This window comes from Somniosus microcephalus, chromosome 6, assembly GCF_052327205.1.
Source record: "Somniosus microcephalus isolate GS21.2 chromosome 6, FLI_Smic_1.0, whole genome shotgun sequence".
NCBI classification, from domain to species: domain Eukaryota; kingdom Metazoa; phylum Chordata; class Chondrichthyes; order Squaliformes; family Somniosidae; genus Somniosus; species Somniosus microcephalus.
Window position 1 is genome coordinate 61,589,249 of NC_140992.1, and position 21,736 is coordinate 61,610,984.

Consider the following 21,736-nt stretch of genomic DNA (forward strand, 5'->3'; position numbering starts at 1 on the left):
ATATTGTAATTACTTTGCACTAAAAGTATGGTTAAAGAATTGTGATAAAGAGATCAACTTGCTTGCATTGAAATTTGTTCAGCTGTATCAGCATTTCAGGAATAAAAAGTAGGTACTATGAGAATATCAAAAGGATATCACCTCAGCAGCTTTGATCGGTTTCGTGTGGACTCTAGAAGTTCGATCTTTTTATTGAGGCTGGAGACTGCTTCTTCTAAATTTTTCTCAGTAACATCTACCTGCTGGCACAGTCGAGCAAAGGTACTGGTCATTTCCCTAAGAGAAAGGACAAACACAATTTCATTCATCAATTTGTTAAAAAAAAAACTGTTGGTGGTTGTATATATCTTTGGATGTTGCAGTGATTGTATTATTTATTCTGTCCCAATTTAAAAATAATTTTTTAGCTACTCCCTTGGCTGGTATAATACGTTATGCCACCAAAACTTACATATATTGTTTTGCGGGTCCTCAGGCGGTCTCAAAGTTCTTCACAGCCAATTAATTATTTACTTTTTAAACTGCAGTCACCACTGTAAGGAATGCAAATGCAGCAGCCAATTTGAATACAGAAAGGTCCCACAAACAGCAATGAGATAAATGACCAGTTAATCAGTGTTTGGTGGTGTTGATTGAGGGATAAACGTTAGCCAGAATACTGGGGGAACTCCCCTCACCACCTCTGCAGGCAGATGGGACCTTGGTTTAACATCTCATCAGAAAGAGGGGTAATTTTAGGAAAATATTTGCTTATTGTTGACTGAATTTCTTCTTTCAAAAATCAACACTCCAGCCAGTTAATCTTCATTAAACTGTTTGACTCTTACTAACTGCATTCTGTGTTCTAAAAAAAGATCAGCAAGATCAGAAAGTTGACATTTCCCATTTTGAGCACACTAACAAAACCACTGAGGTTGCAATATGCACATTTCTTCTTAGTTGTCCACCATATCTCTTGACTAAGTTTGGTGAATCAACAATTCAGTCAAAATACATATAACTCTCCCTTCTTGATTTTGATAGGAACTGCTACATTACGGCTACCTTCAGTTACTTCTCTCCTGTCCTTCACTACCTTTTTTGGCCTATATTTGAGAATTCCTTTTAAAATGAGGAAGACTTGAATGTATCAGAAAACTTGATTTGTACCATGTCCAAGCCTTTCCATTGCCTCTCCTCCACCCCTACAATCCTCCAAGATCTCTGCGTTCCTCCAGTTCTGACCTCTTGTGCATCCTCGATTTTAATCGCTACACCATTGGCAGCCGTGCCTTCAGCTGCCTAGGCCAAAAGCTCTGGAATTACCTCCCTAAACCTCTCTCCTCCTTTAAGACGCTCCCCAAAACCTATCTCTTTGACTCCAACTGTCCTAATATCATATGTGGCTCGGTGTCAAATTTTGTGCAATAACACATGTGAAGCGCCTTGGGATGTTTTACGACGTTAAAAGTGCTTTTTAATTGTAAGTTGTTGTAGTAACAGCCAGTATCTTGCAAAGGACCTTAACTTCAAATAATAGGCAGTTTATTCAACAAGTACAGCTAAAGGGACAGATTCAAGGCCCTGACCTCAATTGTTCAGTGCTGGTAGAGAAACAGTAGGTAGGGTATCCCCATGGAGCTGTTGCTAATGTACATGCCTTAGCAACTAGTCAAGAGCTGCATTGATGATGGCCTAGAAGCAGGAAAACTACCTTGTCCTCTTGCAAGAGGCCTGTGGTTGAGGGAGAGATGGTAAAGAGAGTGCATGTCATTTATTGAAGATATGGGACCCATTATTATTCTAACATCTGAGAAGGGGGCCCGAGATCCTATATGTCAGGTCTGTGCACTCTTTACGTTGCCCTGGGATCGCCACGGTTTCTGCAGAGACACAAACCCAGGGCTGTGCCTGCAATAGCCAGAGGCCCAGTACTACCATGGTAATGAGACAGGAGAAGGTGTACCTTGCTCTTCCTCCTCAACTTCCTGTGTTTGTTTCCCAGGGCATCTATTTCCAGTGGTACCCCAAGGAACTAGCTGTGAGTCTTGCATCAGGACCCTCAGGTTGGAGGTGTGAGTGAGCCACGTAGCAAAGCAATAAAGGGCCAACAGTTAAATGGCATTCCTTTTCTTGCAGGACCTATCCAATTTTGGGGCCTGGAGTTGTTCTGGCTGTTAGCCTCTAACAGCAGCCAGAAGGCTGAGGCTAGCAGCCAGAGCTGAATTTGCAAGCCTCTTTTTGCCAACTCCACCCTCCTGGACAGCCACCTCTGGTGCATCCCAAGGACCCATCTTTAGCCTCCTTTTATTTCTCGCCTGGACCATGTCCCTTAATGACATTCTCCATAAGCACGGGGCCAGTTTTCACATGTACGCCAATAATACCCAGCTTTACCGCTCCACTACCACCCTTGATTCTAGCACTGTCATCGTGCTGTTAGGTTGGCTGTCTGACATTAAGCAGCTCAATATCAGCAAAGTCAAAGCCATCCCGTATATGGCCTCCCAAATCAGAAAATTTGAGCCCTGGCCTCCTGCTCCGATTTCCCTTCTTGGATGCCTGCTCAAGCTGATGGCGCGCATCTTTGATAGCTTGTTTGACTGAGCTGAAACCCTGGTCATCGCCAGACTCAATTTGCCCCAATGCTGTGTTTACCAGCATTTGAGCTGCACCCTACTTTCAGCTCCAACTTCTTCAGAATGCACCCAACCCCACACACAGTCTTGCCCACCTCTGACCTTAATCCTTACCAACCTTCACTGGTTCCCCATCACCCAGGGCATTAATTTAAAAATCTTTGTCCCCTTCTTTAAATCCCTTCAAAGCCTCAACCCTCCCTATCTTTGTAACCTCCTCAATCCCTACATGCCTGTTTTAGGGTTGCCAACTCAGGTTTGATGTATTGCTGGAGGTATCATCATACCTCCTTTTACCATCTCGTCTAGCTCTTTTGTTTCTTTCACTTCTTTTGTCCGATCGCAGCCCTGCCTTCGATCTAATTTCTTTTCTTTCCAGTTTTGAAGAAGGGTTCGACCCGAAACGTCAACTCAAATTTCTCTCCACGGATGTTGCCTGACCTGCTGAGTTTTTCCAACATTTTCTGTTATTATTTCGGATTTCCAACATCTGCAGTATTTTGCTATCGTACTAGTGTTTGGTTCACTGCCACACCTCTTCTAGGAATGCCTACCTTGAAGAAGTTCTGCTCTTCTCTTCGACGGGATCTCCGTTTGGCTCTTCAACCTTGTTCATCTTCATTACTTTCAGTTTCCCTTCTCGTGTTTGATCAGGTATCTGCCAAGACTCTGTTTCACAGCCACATCATTTTCCTCAGCAACTGTCTCCGGTTCCGACTTATTCCACGTGGATTCCAACTAAACTTCCACCCTTCGTGCTTCGGATCCACCCAGGATTACAAATATCTCCAAGATATTCATTGTTCCTCGAACTACTGCTCTCGCCGCATCCTGAGATCCACGCTCAATGCCATGTGGCGCCACATGAACACTCTCGACTTCTCTCTTCAGCAACACCGGCGCACTCTATCTCAAAGCTGTCCGGGTCCACAGTTCCATTTCATCCTTCGACTCATCCGACGCTTCAACAAAAAACTTTTTTTCTTCCTTTCCGATGTCAAGGATCGCAAGCTTCATCAACTCTTGGACACCAACGCCCCTCCGGAACCTTCTTCCCCTTCTCTTTCCTCTGACCCCCCTTCTCCCAATCACACCCCCTGCCGCGTTTTCACTATCCCCTCTGACCTTCCACTCTCTGACCCTGAACGATCAGTCCTCAGCAAAGGCCTGAGCTTCATCCCCTTACGCCCCCACCTCAATGAATTTCGAGCTCGGCACGATGTTGAGCTCTTTTTCCGCCGCCTTCGTCTCCGTGCCCACTTCTCTGGCCAGGAGTCTTCCTCCCACACAACTGACCCTTTCTCCCGCTTGCAGAATTCCCATTCTACCTGGACCCCGCCCCCTGGCCTCTTACCCTCTCTAGATCTTTTCATCGCTAACTGCCGCCGTGACATCGGCCGTCTCCATTTCTCTGCTCCCCTCACTCACTCCAACCTACCTCCCTCTGAACTTGCAGCACTCCATTCTCTTAGATCCAACCCTGACATTGTCATTAAATCCGCTGACAAGGGTGGTGCTGTTGTTGTTTGGCGTACTGACCTCTACCTAGCGGAAGCTGAACGCCAACTCTCCGACACCACCTCCTACCTCCACCTGGACCATGACCCCACTACCGAACATCAAACCACCGTTTCCAAGACTGTCACTGACCTCATCTCCTCTGGAGATCTTCCCCCCCGCTGCCACCAACCTCATAGTTCCCCAACCCCGCACAGCCCGCTTCTACCTCCTTCCAAGATCCACAAACAGGACTGCCCTGGTAGACCCATCGTTTCAGCCTGTTCTTGCCCCACGGAACTTATCTCTTCCTATCTTGACTATCTTTTCTCCCCTTGTCCAGTCTCTTCCCACCTACATCCGCGACTCTTCGGACGCCCTCCGCCACTTTAACAGTTTCCTGGCCCCAACCGCTTCCTTTTCACCATGGACATACAATCACTCTACACCTCCATCCCCCACCCGGATGGCCTGAGGGCGCTCCGCTTCTTCCTTGAACAGTGGCCCGACCAGTCCCCATCCACCACCACCCTCCTCCGCCTGGCTGAACTTGTTCTCACATTGAACAACTTCTCCTTTAACTCCACTCATTTCCTCCAAATCAAAGGTGTTGCCATGGGTACCCACATGGGTCCTAGCTATGCCTGCCTTTTCGTGGGCTATGTGGAACAATCTTTGTTCCAGTCCTACTCGGGTCCCCGCCCTCACCTCTTTTTCCGATACATTGATGACTGTATCGGTGCCGTTTCCTGCTCTCGCCCCGAACTTGACAATTTCATTCACTTTGCCTCCAATTTCCATCCTTCCCTCACCTTCACATGGTCCATCTCTGACTCTTCCCTTCCTCGACTTCTCCGTCTCCATCTCTGGGGATAGGTTATCGACCAATATTCACTACAAGCCCACTGACTCCCACAGCTACCTGGACTACACCCCGCTTCCTGTAAGGACTTTATTCCATTCTCCCAGTTTCTCAGTCGTATCTGCTCCGACGATGCCACCTTCCACACCAGTGCTTCAGACATGTCTTCCTTTTTCCGCAACCGAGGATTCCCCTCTACCGTGGTTGACACTGCCCTCGACCGGGTCAGTTCCATCTCCCGCACTTCTGCCCTCACCCCTGCCCCTCCCTCCCGGAACCACGATAGGGTTCCCCTTGTCCTCACCTTTCACCCCACCAGCCTCCACATTCAACGGATCATCCTCCGGCATTTCCGCTACCTCCAAAGTGATCCCACCACCAAACTTATCTTCCCCTCCCCTTTCAGCATTCCGTAGGGACCACTCCGTCCGAGACACCCTAGTCCACTCCTCTATCACCCCCAACAGCCCTTCACCTGGCACCTTCCCGTGCAAGTGGAGGAGATGTAACACCTGCCCCTATACCTCCCCCCTTCCCACTGTCCAGGGCCCCAAACACCCCTTCCAGGTGAAACAGCGATTTACTTGTACTTCTCGCAATCTAGTATACTGTATTCGCTGCTCACGATGCGGTCTCCTCTACATTGGGGAGACCAAACGCAGATTGGGTGACCGCTTTGCGGAACACCTCCGTTCAGTCCGTAAGGGTGACCCCGAGCTTCCGGTCGCCTGTCATTTTAATTCACCGCTCCATTCCCACTCGGACCGCACCGTCCTTGGCCTCTTGCATTGTTCCACGGAAGCTCAACGTAAACTCGAGGAACAGCACCTCATCTTCTGATTAGGCACTCTGCAGCCTTCCGGACTCAATATCGAGTTCAACAATTTTATATCATAACCTCGGCCCCCATTACACATTTTGTCTTGTAATTTTTCCACTCCTTTCTCCCCCCACCCCCCTTTCCTTTTGTTTCTCTCTCACACCTGGCAGCTATCTCTTGCCCTGCCAGTACACTTTACACCTAATCTCAGCCTATTCCCATCTCGTCTAGCTCTTTTGTTTCTTTCACTTCTTTTGTCCGATCGCAGCCCTGCCTTGGATCTAATTTCTTTTCTTTCCAGTTTTGAAGAAGGGTTCGACCCGAAACGTCAACTCAAATTTCTCTCCACGGATGTTGCCTGACCTGCTGAGTTTTTCCAGCATTTTCTGTTGTTATTTCGGATTTCCAACATCTGCAGTATTTTGCTATCGTCCCCCATCATCATATGACCTCCTGCTTTCAACCGGGCTACCCCCATGCTCCTGCCATTAATCGCCCGACAAATGTTAACCCTACGTTCCTCTCTTCACAGATGCTGTCTGACCCACGAGCACAGGCTCGCTTTCCCAGTGTGCCAGTGCCACCCAATTCTACCTCTCTGGCAACACCATCAACTCCAGGGCTACCTGTTGGGCATAATGACACAACTTCCTACAGCACATGAGAAAATCTGAGCTGCCCTTTGAGAGCAGCTGGAGAACACTGCCTACTCACACCCCTCCCTCACTGCTGAAACCCCCAGCTCATCAAACACTGATTTCTCAAAATAGAAAAATAGGAGTAGGCCCTTCGAGCCTGCTCCGCCATTCAATATGATCATGGCTGATCCTCTATCTCAATACCATATTCCCGCTCTCTCCCCATACCCCTTGATGCCTTTTGTGTCTAGAAATCTATTTATCTCCTTAAATATATTCAGTGACTTGGCCTCCACAATCTTCTGCGGTAGAGAATTCCACAGGTTCACCGCCCTCAGTGAAGAAATTTCTCCTCATCTCAGTCCTAAATATCCTATCCTGAGACTGTGACCCCAGCCAGGGGAAACATCCTCCCTGCATCCCATCTGTCTAGCCGTGTCAGAATTTTATATGTTTCAATGAGATCCCCTCTCATTCTTCTAAACTCTAGTGAATACAGGCCTAGTCGACCCAATCTCTCCTCATAAGACAGTCCTGCCATCCCAGGAATCAGTCTGGTGAACCTTTGCTGCACTCCCTCTATGGCAAGTATATCCTTTCTTAGGTAAGGAGACCAAAACTGCACACAGTACTCCAGGTGTGGTCTCACCAAGGCCCTGTACAACTGTAGTAAGATGTCTTTGCTCCTGTACTCAAATCCTCTTGCAATGAAGGCCAACATACCATTTGCCTTCCTAACTGCTTGCTGCACCTGCATACAATAGCAAAATACTGCAGATGCTGGAAATCTGAAATAACAGAAAACGCTGGAAATACTCAGCAGGCCAGGCATCCGTGGAGAGAGAAACAGAGTTAACGTTTCAGGTCTGGGACCCTTCATCAGAACTGGAAAAAGCTGGAAATGTAACATATTAAGCAGGTGCAGAGACGGGGGGGGGGGGGGGGGCGTTTAGGAGGGGAGGAAGGAATTGAAAGAACATCCTGTACTTTTGTAAGAGGCAGGAAAGATAAAATGTTGCAAATGGGAATGGTAAAATCATACAGCATGAAAAATGGGGGCAGGGATAATTAATAAGGCTGTAAAGTGCCTAATCGAAAGATGAGGTGCTGTTCCTCGAGCTTACGTTGAGCTTCATTGGAACAATGTAATAGGCCGAGGACAGAGAGATCAGAGCGGGAGTGGGGTTACAATTGCCACCCTCCAATCTGCAGGAACTGTTCCATAATCTATAGAATTTTGGAAGATGACAACCAATGCATCCACTATTTCCATGGATACCTCTTTTAGTACTCTGGGATGCACATTATCAGGCCCTGGGGATTCATCAGCTTTCAGTCCCATTAATTTCTCCAGCACTATTTTTTTACTAATACTAATTTCCTTTAATTCCTCCTCACTGGACCCTTGGTTCCCTAGCATTTCTGGGAAGTTATTTGTGTCCACTTCCGTGAAGACAGAACCAAAGTATTTGTTTAATTGCTCTGCCATTTCCTTGTTCCCTATTATAAATTCTCCCGTTTCTGACTGTAAGGGACCTACATTTGTCTTCACTAATCTTTTTCTTTTTACATACTTGTAGAAGCTTTTACAATCCGCTTTTATATTCCTTGCAAGTTTACTCTCATACTCTATTTTTCCCCTCTTAATCAATCTCTTGGTCCTTTTTTGCTGAACTCAAACAGCTCCCAATCTTCAGGCTTGCTACTTTATATGACTCCTCCTTGGATCTAATACTATCCTTAATTTATTTTGTTAGCCATGGTTGGGCCACTTTTCCTTTTGTGTTTTTGCACCAGAAAGGAATGTATAACTGTTGCAATTCATGCATTCATTCCTTAAATGTTAGCCATTGCCTATCCACCATCATGCCTTTTAATGAAGCTCCCCAATCTATCATAGCCAATTCACTCCTCATACCACCGTAGTTTCTTTTGTTTAGATTTTGGACCCTAGTTTCGGATTGGACATCTTCACTTTCCATTCCACTCCCTCATCAGTCTACCTACCCTCACAAACGTCAGCTGATGCACAGCTACTGCACAAAGTCCCACACTCCTATTTACCCCAGTCCTTGCCTGCTCCACTGGCTCAGTGCCCCAGCAAACAGGCCACAAGGTCCTCATTCTCACTTTTGAATCCCTCCATTGCTTTGTCCCGCACTACTACAGAAATTCTCTCCAATCATCTCCAACAAGGAAAAAATTGCTGGGCTATGGGGAAAAACCAGGGGAGTGGGACTAATTGGAGAACTAGATAGCTCTTTCAAATGACCTTCTTCTGTGCTGTACGTTTCAAAATCTATGATCAATTCAATTCTGTTCCTGGTACAAGGCCCTGCCAAGAGGCAGGGTGACTGGGCCCTTTTAATGATCTAGCCCAACAAATTCAGGCGTATCTCCACCTGGACAGCAGAGTACACTTCATATGCACACCACTGACCAGTGGGGGTGGGGGGGGGGGGGGGGGGGAGGAAAGAGGGGGGGGGGGGAATGAGAAGCAATATCAGAGTCTTGTAGTCATCCAAATAAAAAGGTGTCCAAAATATCAAGAAAAGAACTCTCTTCAAAGGCAAAAATTGCAGCATTGAAAAGCAAGTCCTTTTGTAGTTAAGCAAAACCTGTCAACCTGTTTAGTACACATCCATAAAGGTATTTATTTCCCCACACTTACTGCAACAAATTAAGGCTGTCCAAGATGCATCATGGAGCTACATCAAGTAACTAAATATAAAAATCTGAGAAGAACTAAGAAGAGCGCAATATCAGGAGACATATTTAAGCAGCTGTTTATGGAATTGTTCACCAGGCCAAATCTAGATGAAATGGGAGTATTTATTTGGAAAAAATTAAAGACAATGATGCCTACTCACTATTAATTTAGGTGGTATTTGAGCAAATAAAACTTGCTTCAAAAGGCCATGTGTTGAAAAAAAGAGCCCCGAGTAATTTGTTTTTCTCTTAAGTTACAACACAAATCTCAGTGTTTTATTTAAAATTTGGATTTAGAAAAGTGACCCAAAAGAACCATCGAACATACGAAAATGACAGACAGGAAAAGACCAGCTGAGGCCTCATGATCCCCAATGCTCCCACCCACCAGCAGTTAAATAATCCTCTGGGAGAGAAAAAAATCTAGGCTAATTCAGGGGGATAAAAGAACTCTGGGAAATTCCTCTCCAACCCCCAAAGCGATGCAAGATAAATGGTGAAAGGTACTTACTGATGGACTTGATGGCTACAATTTGCACTTGTAAAACTAACAACCATCTGCAATTTCTCTGTAGCGTAGTCTACAAACTGGCACTTGAAAGCTCTCTCCTTTGCCTTTGTTGTCCATGTCAAACATTCATACATGTACAATATACTGTAGAGACTTAGAGCAATAGCTATAAGTTTCCAGCCCACAGCTCTGAAAATCTATGGTGAGAATCAGGAGAAAACATTAATTTACAATCGCACTATTTATATAAAAAACTGTAAATCTCGTAAACAAATTACACCTTCACCCAGAAAACATGATCGGGAGAGATTTGGATTTTGTCTGCCTATCTAAGCTAAAAGTCTTGGGCGAGACCCATGTGCTTTTTTTTTTACAATAGCTTAATTTTTCATTATTAAATGTTTCTGCTTCTTTCAATTATTGGTAGGATGAAAATTCAATCACCAGCAGCACCTTATTTCTTGGACTCTCTTACAATATAAATGGAGACTGAATATATATTTTATATTAACTGGATAGCTGCAACCATAATATTCCTAAACTTAACGAATACCACAGCAGTGATAGAGAAAATGTTCATCATGATTGAACAATAATTGGGAAAAAATAGCATCAAACCAATCTTGGGGTTCAAACTAATTTTAGTTTCAATCCTAGTCTTGCAAGATACCCTTACAGTCCTCCTAGAGGGAAAGTCTTACAAAAGGTAAAATTTAGCTAGTGTGACTATTCCCACATCACTGTATTGCATCTCCTAGCAGACTGTTCTTGTGGCTTTGTTGGCATGTACAGGTGCTCAAGGACCCAACTGTCCCACTTTCTTGAAGGTAATATGGATGTAAAGGATTAAACCAGTAATAAAGTTAAGATATACCAAGTCCTAACTATGCAAATAGATTGGAATAATAATTCCAGTTCTGACGAAGGGTCATTGACCTGAAACGTTAACTCTGTTTCTCTCTCTACAGATGCTACCTGATCTGCTGAGTATTTCCAGCAGCCGTAGTATTTTGCTTTTGGAATAATAATTACTGGTACAAGTGATGTGGTAGAATGATACAGCACAGGAGGCCATTCGGCCCATCGTGGTAGCTTGTTCTAATCTGTGATACTAGCTTAATTTCAGCAACTATTAGGAAAAAAATACTTGCCACTCCTCCAATAATGACAACACCCACTGAAGTCCGCGATGTCAGAGAAGCTAACCCAGTAACTAGGGAAATCATCAGTTCTTCCTGTGCCATGTTTTCTTGAGCAAGTGCAGGTACGTTTATCACAGTTGGTGTTATGGGTAAAGGTCGAGAAATCTATAGTATGAGAATGCAAAAGTGTATATAAATTCAAATTGTATTTTAAATGCAAAAAATAGTAATTATAGGTCAGTCCTAGGTTAAGGAGCCATTTGGATTGACAGTGATAGCTCAACAAAGATGGAGTACTATCGGGTGTATAGTTTCCATTCAGGTAGATCGATTTTCTACAAAATATTTTAGAATGTTGCCCTAAAGTAAGGTCTGCTAATGACACAACAATGATTTGAAAATTAAACATTATATTTTAAAACATCAAATTTGTAAGAAAAAAAATCTAAAGACTGCATATAAATCTACAGCGAACTTTACTAAAACTGGATTATGACTTCTAATTGTTCTTTTACTATAGTGTTCAGATTGCAAATACAAATGCATCATCTCTAAGCTGACTCAGAGCTAAATATCTGCCTGAAAAATAAGATATACAAGAATTATATATCTCTAAAGAAAAACTTGTTGGGACTACTATAGTGAATGCATAGTTTTGCTTTTAATCTCTTTGCTATCAATACTAGCAGTTCTGTTGACTCCTTGAGGAGGTTCAGACAAAAACAATACTTGACGGCCGATTTGCTGTACTAATAACGGCGAGGCTGTCGGTGCTCGCCGTTATTACTGGGTAAAACTGACAGCAACTTCTGGCATCCACACATGCGCAGTTAAACACGGAAATCTGGAAGTTACTGTCAGAGATATCCTGCTCCTCCAGAGTGCGCTGCTGCAGTCATCGCTGATTAAATCTGCACAGAAATCACTATTAAGGCATGAACTTAAGCTAATTACCCAATATTATCGCACTAAAGACAGATGAAAACTTAAGCCTTCTTCAAACAGGAGTAACTGAGTTTTTAACGGCGTAGTAAGTCATAATTACAGCGGAACAACTTCTCTGGCCCTGAAAAATTAATTTTTTAGAAGTGTGGAGTCTCATTCCCTCAGGAAAATTAATGTTTGTGTTTTTCTATGAAAGTTTCTCCCATAATCCCATGTGTATGCCCCAATCTTTAATTTGCTTTCTGTACAATGATTTAAATGCAATTTATATTTCCTGTTTATTTTTACTTCCTGCTTTGCCGTCTGTGAGGAGGCTTCAATCTGATTGGTTGATCAGCCTCCCTGCGGTTTTCCCCGTTCACGGACGCCATAGATCCCCTGTAGAGGGCGCCAAATTCAAACGGGTGCCGGAAAAGAGGAAGCCTGCACTCTAAAGCCCGCAAAAACTTTGGAGGCAGCTGTTTGAGGTGAACAGCAAGCGCCGTTCCTTCGCCACTGACTGCAAAATCCGGGTAATTATCTTTCCGTCTCTAAAAAATAATATTTTATGTAGTGCACATCACATTTCAATGATTTAAATCTGTTACATTTAATCTGAATGCTGCACCTCAACTGAAGTAAACAGGATCTGTTCAGTTAAGCCTTATGATTTGTTAAAAGTTCTGACTGCTACCACTATGAATCAGGAACTAAGAACCAAATACCACATAACCAGTCAACTAAATCACAGTTTATTCAAACTGCTTTGGGCCAGCATTTTCCTTCCTCACTCAGGTCAGTATGTACAGATAAAAGTACCATTTATAACAAACCATTAAAAATTATACCAGTCTGTTAAAAAAAAACCTGAAAAACTTACCCATATCATTTAAGAAATGCCTGCAACAGTTTTACCCTACACAGGCCTGCTCCCCTCTCTGAGGCTTGATTTTGCATCAACCTTAGAGGTTGGGCAGTGGGGAGTTCCAGCTCTTGATGACAAATTCTGTGTATGGGAGGTGTAGCTTCAACCATGCTGCTGTGCAACTTCAATATCCAGACCTTAGTAATGCTAATATATGACATGTGTATCTAAATATCACCCAAGTGCTTAATTTTTTTTAACCTTGTGTCAGTCATGTGATATATTGCTTCAGTAAATTTGCTGTATTACACAATGGGCATTCCATTGTCGCACTCTGCCTGCAGCAGGACTGCGGTAAACATCAGAAACCACATTCCAGGCACTTGACTAATGGGGAGAAATGCCACAGAATATGTACTACATATGTATAATTAACAAAAGAAAAACAAATGTCACAAGCATATGGTACATATCCTGGAAGATATGACCACTTTGTATGTATGTCAATTACACAAAAATCTGTACAATGCAACAGACCAGTTCTTTCACAGCAAAGAAAAAGTCTGCTAGCTAAATTAAAAAAATCAAATTAATTTAAAATTTACAATCAGAGCCTCCAAAGAAGCTGAAGAATTAATCTAGCACCCATTTTAACCTTTCATCCTCTTCTGAATGAAAATGAATTTAAGTACACATCCTGGTGTCAAGATCTGTAATAGGAAGTCTAGAAGCATGGAAAAATGGACATTTTGCTGCACCCTTGAAACCATCATGGAATCTTAATCTTGTTCTCCACAAACTGATATATTGCCCTTTTAAGCCCATGTCATCTTGTGACCTCAAGTCTTTGACTCTTAAAACAGTTACATTCCTGACCCTATTTTCAGCATGTATAGTCACCGAACTCTCATCAATCTACCACATTTTATTTGACACTTGAATTGGGTCACTTAAAAAACAAAATCAATTTATTTTATGGCTAAAATACACAGAATTTAATCGATTAGAAGAAACATAGAAACAGAAGATAGGAGCAGGAGTAGGCCATTCGGCCCCTCGAGCCTGCTCCGCCATTCAATTCGATCATAGCTGATCATCCAAATTCAGTACCCTGTCCCTGCTTTCTCCCCATATCCCTTGATCCCTTTAACCTTAAGAAATATATCCAACTCTTTCTTGAATATATTTAATGAACTGGCCTCCACCGCCTTCTGTGGTAGAGAGTTCCACAGGTTCACCACTCTCTGGGTGAAGAAATTCCTCCTCATTTCTGTCCTAAATGGCCTACCCTTTTTATCCTTACTGTGTCCCCTGGTTCTGGACTCCCCGACCATCGGGAACATCCTTCCTACAGTCCTGTCAGAATTTTATAAGTTTCAATGAGATCACCTCTCATTCTTCTAAACTCCAGCGAGTACAAGCCCAATCGACCCAATCTCTCCTCATACGTCATTCCTGCCATCCCAGGTATCAGCCTGGTGAATCTTCGCTGAACTCCTTCCATGGAAAGAACATCCTTCCTCAGATAAGGCGACCAAAACTGCACACAATACTCAAGATGTGGTCTCACCAAGGCCCTGTACAACTGCAGCAAGACATCCTTGTTCCTGTACTCAAACCCTCTTGCTACGAAGGCCAACATACCATTTGCCTTCTTAACCGCCTGCTGCACCTGCATGCTTACCTTCAGCGACTAGTGCACAAGGACACCCAAGTCTCGTTGCACTTCCCCTTCTCCCAATCTATTGCCATTTAGATAATAATCTGCCTTCCTGTTTTTGCCACCAAAGTGGACAACCTCACATTTATCCCCATATATATTTAACACACATATTGCATCTGCCATGTTTCTGCCCAATCACTCAACATCCTCCTCACAGCACACACGCCCGCCAAGAGATTACAGTGCTGACATTTTTCCTGCACGGCATCCCTCGAAGAATGCAAATTTCTTTTTGTTAAGATTTTAGATTCAACAATAAAAAATAATTATTGTTTAAGCACAAAAGTTAAAAAGGTTTTTTAAAAACCCTTAGTTTCAGTCACCATCATAACCATAATTCTCCAAAATAATGGACTCGCAAACATACGGCCAGAATTTGCTGTAGCAGGGTATCTAACACTGTCTCCAGTTAGTTAGACTTGCCCTTGCACATTTAGGTTTTGAAGTTTTTTGTGTGGCAAGTTGCTGAAAGTGCGAGCCGATAACATCGCAGTTAGGGGAATAGGGCAACCAACAGTGCATTTCCTTAACCAATCAGATTGAACGATTGTGAAATAAACAGTGCAAGGACTGAGAAGGAAGTATAGATTAGAGTGGGTGAATTCAATGTCAAATCAGGTACAGAAATAGAAGGAAAAAAGATTGAATTGAGAGAAAAAAAAAAGGAAAAAGTTTTTTTTAAATTACACTTTTAAAATCTCCAACAATTAATACCTGAAGGAATGAGACTCCACACTTATAATAGTTAATTTTCAGGGCCAGGGAGGCTGATCGGCAGTAATTAAAACTTATGTCGTTAAAACAGTACTTATACTTGAAATGACAAGACTTAACTTTCGGTGGTGATTTTAATTCGTATCTACGATGCAAATACAGCAACTTCACACCTTTTTTGTATTACTGCTACAGCATCTTTTCCATGAATTTTCAATAAAACATCTACCGTATAAAAAGCCCAAAGAGCAAACATCATTGTATTAATTTCGTCTTTCAATCTATTTTTGACTAAACTCCAGGACAGATTACTGAACATGTCATTTCTCAAAGTGCAACAAAATCAAATCAATGTAGAGACTCTCAAGGAGGGAGAAGTGGAAGCCAGGACACTAAAACTGCTGACAGACCTCACATATGCAGAGATATCAAACAGGTATTCAGGAGCACAGACCTTTGGAGTAAGTAAGTCCTGGTAACAGAGATAGGTAGTTAGAGACAGTCTTGAAGGTACAAAGGAGCAGAATTTAAGTCCCAGGCTCTTGAACAATGTCAGTTTTCAATGTTTTTGTCATAAATATTTACTTTTTAGGTATACTGTATATAGTCAGCAGGCTCAGGAAACAATGGATGTCAAAAGAAACAGACAACATTTTAAAACAATGATTTGATTAGACATTTTATACTGGTCATTGGTTTGTGAATAATATCTTTTAAAAAAAAATTGATGGATTTCATTCCTCAGTTTTGTGGTGATCACTCATTCCTCATTGGTAACATTTGCCTAGTGAATTAAACTTCTTTTGACTTGTTCACATTCAATCAGATATTTGATCAGTAACTTAACAGACTGTGGTTGTTTGAGCCAATCACAACTTTGTTTCACTACTGATGCATTACACTTTCAGCTGGGACACCTTTGAGAAGTGACATGTTATTTATGTGCATTAGATGCAAGACTTTTAATTATATGGATAATGTTGCCTTGGTTTCAGTTGTTTTGTTAAATTTAGGGCTCAAGTACAAAGACCTGACAACAGGAGTACAAATCATTAATGGACAATTGTAGCACATTTCTTAGTTGCTGACAAGGTGGTAAGGGAGCAGCCATTTGCCCATCCTCTTGACTGCAGTTGGTGCACAGCCAAGGGAAATCTGAAAAACGGGGTTAAACGGAAAGAAAATAATTTGCATGAATATAGGGATGATGCACCCTCAAAACACACTTCTTCTGAATTCCAAAATGCAACATTATGCTCTTTAGGCATTTTTCAGAATTCTTTTTGAAATCACACCTAAATTCTACAAAATTGAGCTTCTGAACAGGCTATTCAGAAGATTATGCAAAAGACTACTAAACTATTAACAATATACGGGCTGCAGTTACAGTGTACCTGAAAAGTTGGGTCACCAAGTCCCAGTAGAGCCCTACGAGCATTCTTGGGTCCCAGAAAACGATTAACCAGTGAAGTCCAACCAAGTGAGAAATGGAATTCAATATTTTCTTGGAAATCTGCACATATCTTGTCACAATTCAGGTCATAACTGAGGTCAAACTTATGGTACGGTAGCAGCACATTGACCTGATTCTGAACATTTAATGGAAGCAAAGGCTTGAGATTCCCTGGAAAATACAGAGTTTGATCAAGGTACTGTGTCTAAATTAAGCACTAACTTAACAGAAAAAGTAACATTAGCTTCACAGTGTGATGTGTTAATTGCTTTACTATTGTTCATCAAAAGATCTGACAACTGTACCAGCTATCTATCCTTGGCCTCCTCCTATTTCTCATCTACATGTTGCCCCTTGGCGACATCATCTGAAAACACAGCGTCAGTTTCCACATGTATGCTGACGACACCCAGCTCTACCTCACTACCACTTCTCTCGATCCCTCCACGGTCTCTAAATTGTCAGACTGCTTGTCCGACATCCAGTTCTGGATGAGCAGAAATTTTCTCCAATTAAATATTGGGAAGACCGAAGCCATTGTTTACGGTCCTCACCACAAACTCCATTCCCTAGCCACCGACTCCATCCCTCTCCCCAACATCTGTCTGAGGCTGAACCACACTGTTCGCAACCTTGGTGTCATATTTGACCCTGCAATGAGCTTCCGACCACATATCTGCAGCATAACTAAGATCGCCTATTTCCACCTCCATAACATCGGCCGTCTCTGCCCTTGCCTCAGCTCATCCGCTGCTGAAACCCTCATCCATGCCTTTGTTACCTCTAGACTTGACTATTCCAATGCACTCCTGGCTGGCCTCCCACATTCTACCTTATGTAAACTTGAGGTGATCCAAAACTCGGCTGCCCGTGTCCTAACTCGCACCAAGTCCCGTTCACCCACCAACCCTGTACTTGATGACCTACATTGGCTCCCGGTTAAGCAACGCCTCATAGAATGGTTACAACACGGAAGGCGGTCACTCGGCCTGTCGAGCCCATGCCGGCTCTCTGCAAGAGTACCTCAGCTAGTCCCAGTCCCCCATCCTTTCCCCGTAACCCAGCAAATTTCTTTCCTTCAGATACTTATCCAACTCCCTTTTGAATGCCGTGATTGATTCTGCCTCCACCACCCTTTCAGGCAGTGCATTCTAGATCTTAACCACTCGCTGCGTAAAAAAGATTTCTCTTACATCGTCTTTGGTTCTTTTGCCAATCACCTTAAATCTGTGTCCTCTGGTTCTCGATCCTTCTGCCACTGGAAACAGTTTTCCTCCATCTACTCTGTCCAGATCCTTCACGGTTTTGAACACCTCTATCAAATCTCCTCTCAATCTTCTCTGCTCCCAGGAGAATAATCCCAGCTTCTCTAGTCTATCAACGTAACTGAAGTCCCTCATTCCTGGAATCAGTCTCGTAAATCTTCTCTGCACCCTCGCGAAGGTCTTCACATCCTTCCTAAAGTGTGGTGCCCAGCTGGGGCCGAACCAGTGATTTATACAGGTTCATCATAATTTCCACACTTTTGTACTCTATACAGTACCTCTATTCATGAAGCCCAGGATCCTGTAAGCCATTTTAACTGCTTTCTCAACCTGCCCTGCCACCTCCAACAATTTGTGCACACATACCCCCAGGTCTCTGTTCGTGCACCCCCTTCAGGATTGTACCATTTAGTTTATTGTCCTCGCCTCATTCTTTCTACCAAAATGCATCACTTCACACTTTTCTGCATTAAATTTCATCTGCCACGTGTCCATCCATTTCACCAGCCTGTCTATGTCTTCCTGAAGTCTATCACTCTCCTCCTCACTGTTCACTATACTTCCAAGTTTTCTGTCATCTGCAAATTTTGGAATTGTGCCCTGTACACCCACTTCCAAGTCATTTACATCAAGAAAAGCAGTGGACCTAGAACCGACACCTGAGGAACACCACTGTATACCTTCCTCCAGTCTGAAAAACAAACGTTCACCGCTACTCTGTTTTTCAAAAATCTCATCCTTGTTTTCAAATCCCTCCATGGCCTCGCCCCTCCCTATCTCTGTAATCTCCTTCAGCCTCACAACCCCCCCCGAGATATCAACGCTCCTCTAATTCTGCCCTCTTGAGCATCCCCAATTATAATTGCTCAACCATAGGTGGCCGTGCCTTCTGTTGCCTAGGCCTTTGGCTCTGGAATTCCCTGCCTAAACCTCTCTGCCTCGCTACCTCTCTTTCCTCCTTTAAGATGCTGGTTAAAACCTACCTCTTTGACCAAGCTTTTGGTCACCTGCCCTATTTTCTCCTTATGTGGCTCGGTGTCAAATTTTGTGTCTTTTAATACTCCTGTGAAGCGCCTTGGGATGTTTTACTACGTTAAAGGAACTATATAAATACAAGTTGTTGTTATTTGCATTGGACCATTAAAAACCTATTTTGAGGTTTGATGCTAGTGTTTCCCAGAGAGTAAAAAAATGTGCTTCCTTTGGTAGTTCTGAACAAAAGAGATCTTCAAGAAAACTCCAGTCCATCCAGCTTGCTCGGTTATTTTGATCATGTTTCAGGACATCAATGTGTGTGTTTTACGTCTCCTCAGATTCCTGTAAACTGCCAATTCAAGTCCAAGTCACTTGAATGTTTGAGCTTACATAGCACCTACTGCTTTTAAGTAGCAACATATGGTTTGTGTGAAGATATGCCTTACATTTAGATAGTGCATTCTCTGGTTCTTCTATCCAGATTTTACATTAACTGCCTTACTCCATACATTCTATTTACCTCCCTTCATTATATATTTTTAAATGGACCTTTCTCGCCTTTCTTTCCTCACTCCTTCCAAGGCATGAACCAAAATTTAAGGTGCCATTAAAATACAATTTCAAAATAGCCTAGAAAGTTCAATATATTTTCACAGCAATTATCATACAACCATATGATAAAGCACAAAGTTTATTTTCTGGTTCTGTATATCCCTATGCAAGAGTTATAGATACTACCAAAAGAGGAGACCGAGCAAATAACAAGAAGCAACTTGAGCCTAGTTTGCACCATCACACCAGAATAGCTTCAGACTTGAAAGGGTATATCTGACTTGCATCCAATTAGCTCAAATATTTTTAAAGAATTATTCTCAGGATGTGGCCGTCTCTGGTAAGGTCGGTGTTTATTAGCTAACCCTAGCTGCCCTTCTAATGGTGGTAGTGGAACACCTTCTTGACCGCTGCAGTCTGTGAAGATGCTCCCACAATGCTGTTAGTTGGGGGGGGGGGGGTTTTCCAGGATTTGGACCCAGCGGTGAAGAAGGAACGGCGATATGTGTCCAGCTTAGGATGGTGCATAACTTGGAGGGGAACTTGAAGATGATGCTATTTCCATACACCTGCTGCCTTTGTCCTTCTAGGTGTGAAGGTCATGCGTTTTGGAGGTGCTGCCAAAGAGGTTTTCGCACGTTGCTGCAGTGCATCCTGTAGATAGTACCCACTCCAGCCATGGTATGCCGGTGGATGTTTAGGCTAGATGATGAAGTGCCGGTCAAGCGGAATGCTTTGTCTTGGATGGTGTTGAGCTTCTTGAGTGTTGTTGCAACGGCACCTGTCCAAGCAAGTGGAGAGTATTCCATCACACTCCTGACTTGTGCCTTGTAGGTGAAGGAAAGGCTTGGGAGAGTTCGGAGGTAAGCCAGTCTCATTACTACAGATCACATTACTATCTATGTAATCATCAAAGGCTAAATCTGATGTTACTAAATAATATACATAATTGTAATCAAGAATCTCTGTAACCTTAGGAAAGACAGCAAATAAGCACATTATTCAATGTTCATCTGTTCTAAAATATATTCACCCTTTTCCTCTCCCTACTTTTTTTTTGTGTCACAAAATCTATGCAACAACTATTAGAAACTTTGAAATTCAAGCTTTTCAAAAACAAATTACCAGTCATAGGAACCTTTTTTCCTAAAGGTACCTATAGTATTAGTGACTGAAAATACCAGTGCAATAATTACAGCATAATACAGTACAAATATCTAAATTTAATGCGGTGGAAAATGACTATGCCAACACAATGGTCCAGTATCAGAACATTTTACAAACATCAGGTTTATTGTGCATAGGTCCATTTGGAGTTGCAAGGATCCAATAGTGGATAGCCCAGATTTTGTGTTAAGAATAACAGTGAGACTATCAGCGCTCACCATTATTAAGCAGTAAATCAGACAGCAACTTCCAGCACATGCGCAGTTAAACATGGAAATCAGGAAGTTGCTGTCTTAGTTGCCCTGCTCCTCCACAAGCTTCGCTACACCGGTACCTCACCGAGGGACATAAGGACACCAGAATTAGGAGCAGGGGTAGGCCCGCCATTCGATAAGATCATGGCTGATCTTCGACCTCAACTCCACTTTCCTGCCCGATCCCCATATCCCTTGATCCCCTAGAATCCAAAATTCTCTCTATCTCAGCCTTGAATATACTCAATGACTCAGCATCCACAGCCCTTTGGGGTAGAGAATTCCAAAGATTCACTTTGGCATTCAAACATATGAAGGGCGTAAAGTTGCCATACTTACCCACTAGACATGCCAGAAAAAGTTAGGGCTTGTCCTTTCAAGTGTAAGTTAATTTTTAACTGTGTTTTAAGTCTTAATTACTGCCAAACAATCTCACTGGCACTGCAAATTTACTTCTACAAATGTGGAGTCTCATTCCTTCAGATTTTAATTATTGTTGGAGATTGTAAAAAATTAAAAAACATTTTTAACATTTTCTTTCTCTCTTATCTCTCACTCTTAATCCCATCTTTCTTTCCCCTCCCCCTATTTCTCTTTCTGTAAATGATTTGACATTGAATTAAATATTCTAATTTACACTTCCTGGTTGAAAATCTGTGCGCCTCAGTAAGGATTGGTTGAGGAGACACACCGTTCACCTCACCTTTGCTTGTCCTGTTCATACAGGTCCCAGATCCCATGTAGAGGGCGTTGCGCTGCTTTGACTGTCTGATAATCGCAAATTTCAGTGTAGAAGTCCACAGAAATTCTGTGGGCAAGTGTAAAAGTAATGAACGGCGAGCGCTGTTCGTTTGCGCTGACCGCAAAATCTGGGCCGTTGTCTGTTACTTAAGAGCCTAACTGAGCTTCACTAAAAGTAGTGGCAAAAGATCATTACTACAACATTTGATTTACACAGCAGGTCTTAATGACTTTGTGCTGAGACATATCATTTGGTGCAAAGAAGAGTAGATCAAAGAACTTTTTGATGCATCTGCCCTGGGTTTT

General features: G+C 42.9%; 1 protein-coding gene across 1 annotated transcript in view; it reads right to left on the reverse strand.

Moving 5' to 3' along the window:
- LOC147115757 (mitofusin-1-like) overlaps positions 1 to 21,736 on the reverse strand; it is a 62,356-nt gene that overhangs the window by 14,351 nt on the left and 26,269 nt on the right. Inside the window, exons 14-17 of the mRNA XM_085990272.1 lie at positions 16,418 to 16,647; positions 10,807 to 10,962; positions 9,656 to 9,852; positions 142 to 276 (exon numbers count right to left, since the gene is read on the reverse strand). Of these exons, the coding sequence (XP_085846398.1) occupies positions 142 to 276; positions 9,656 to 9,852; positions 10,807 to 10,962; positions 16,418 to 16,647 (718 nt within the window). The remainder of the gene's footprint in view (positions 1 to 141; positions 277 to 9,655; positions 9,853 to 10,806; positions 10,963 to 16,417; positions 16,648 to 21,736) is intronic.